General features: G+C 58.7%; 1 protein-coding gene across 1 annotated transcript; it reads right to left on the bottom strand.

The window, feature by feature from the left end:
* Positions 1-106: 106 nt before the first annotated feature.
* On the bottom strand, positions 107-472 carry EMH_0000860 (uncharacterized protein; the record flags this gene model as incomplete). The annotated part of the gene is made up of 1 exon (XM_038022314.1): positions 107-472. The coding sequence occupies one exon, from the start codon at positions 470-472 to the stop codon at positions 107-109; it is 366 nt and encodes a 121-aa protein (XP_037878168.1).
* Positions 473-542: the final 70 nt, after the last annotated feature.

Below are 542 nucleotides of genomic sequence, written 5' to 3'. Positions count from 1 at the left end.
GCAGCAACAGCAGCAGCAGCAGCAGCAGCAGCAGCAACAGCAGCAGCAGCAGCAGCAACAGCAGCAGCAGTGGCGGGAGGCAGAGATGCATCGACCTGTTGCAGCACTAACCCATTGCGTTGCTGCTGCTGCTGTCGGAAGCTTCTCCTGTTGCTGCTGTCTGTGTTGCTGCTGCTGCTGCTGCTGCTGCTGCTGTCTCCGCTGCTGCTGCTGCTGCTGCTGTTTCCGCTGCTGCTGTTGCTGCTGCTGTTGCTGCTGCAGAGGCTGGGGGGAGGCTCATAAGCTGCAGCTCTGGGACCCCAAGTGCAGCAGCAAAAGCTTTGATTATCTGCTGCTGCTGCTGCTGCTGTTGCTGCTGCTCTTCTGCTGCAGCAGCAGCAACATGCAAATCAGCAGCAGCAGCAGCAGCAGCCTCACTTGCTGCTGTCGAGCTTGTATGGATCTGGTTCAGACACAGCAGCAGCTGCTGCATCTCTTCTTCTTCTGCTTCTGCTGTTGCTGCTGCTGCTGCTGCTGCTGCTGCATGCAGCAGCTCCTGTGCT

Source organism: Eimeria mitis, genomic scaffold (genome assembly GCF_000499745.2).
Source record: "Eimeria mitis Houghton genomic scaffold, Emh_scaff15369, whole genome shotgun sequence".
Taxonomy (NCBI): domain Eukaryota; phylum Apicomplexa; class Conoidasida; order Eucoccidiorida; family Eimeriidae; genus Eimeria; species Eimeria mitis.
The sequence above is the reverse complement of the archived record's forward strand: the minus strand, read 5'-3'. Positions and strand labels throughout refer to the sequence as shown.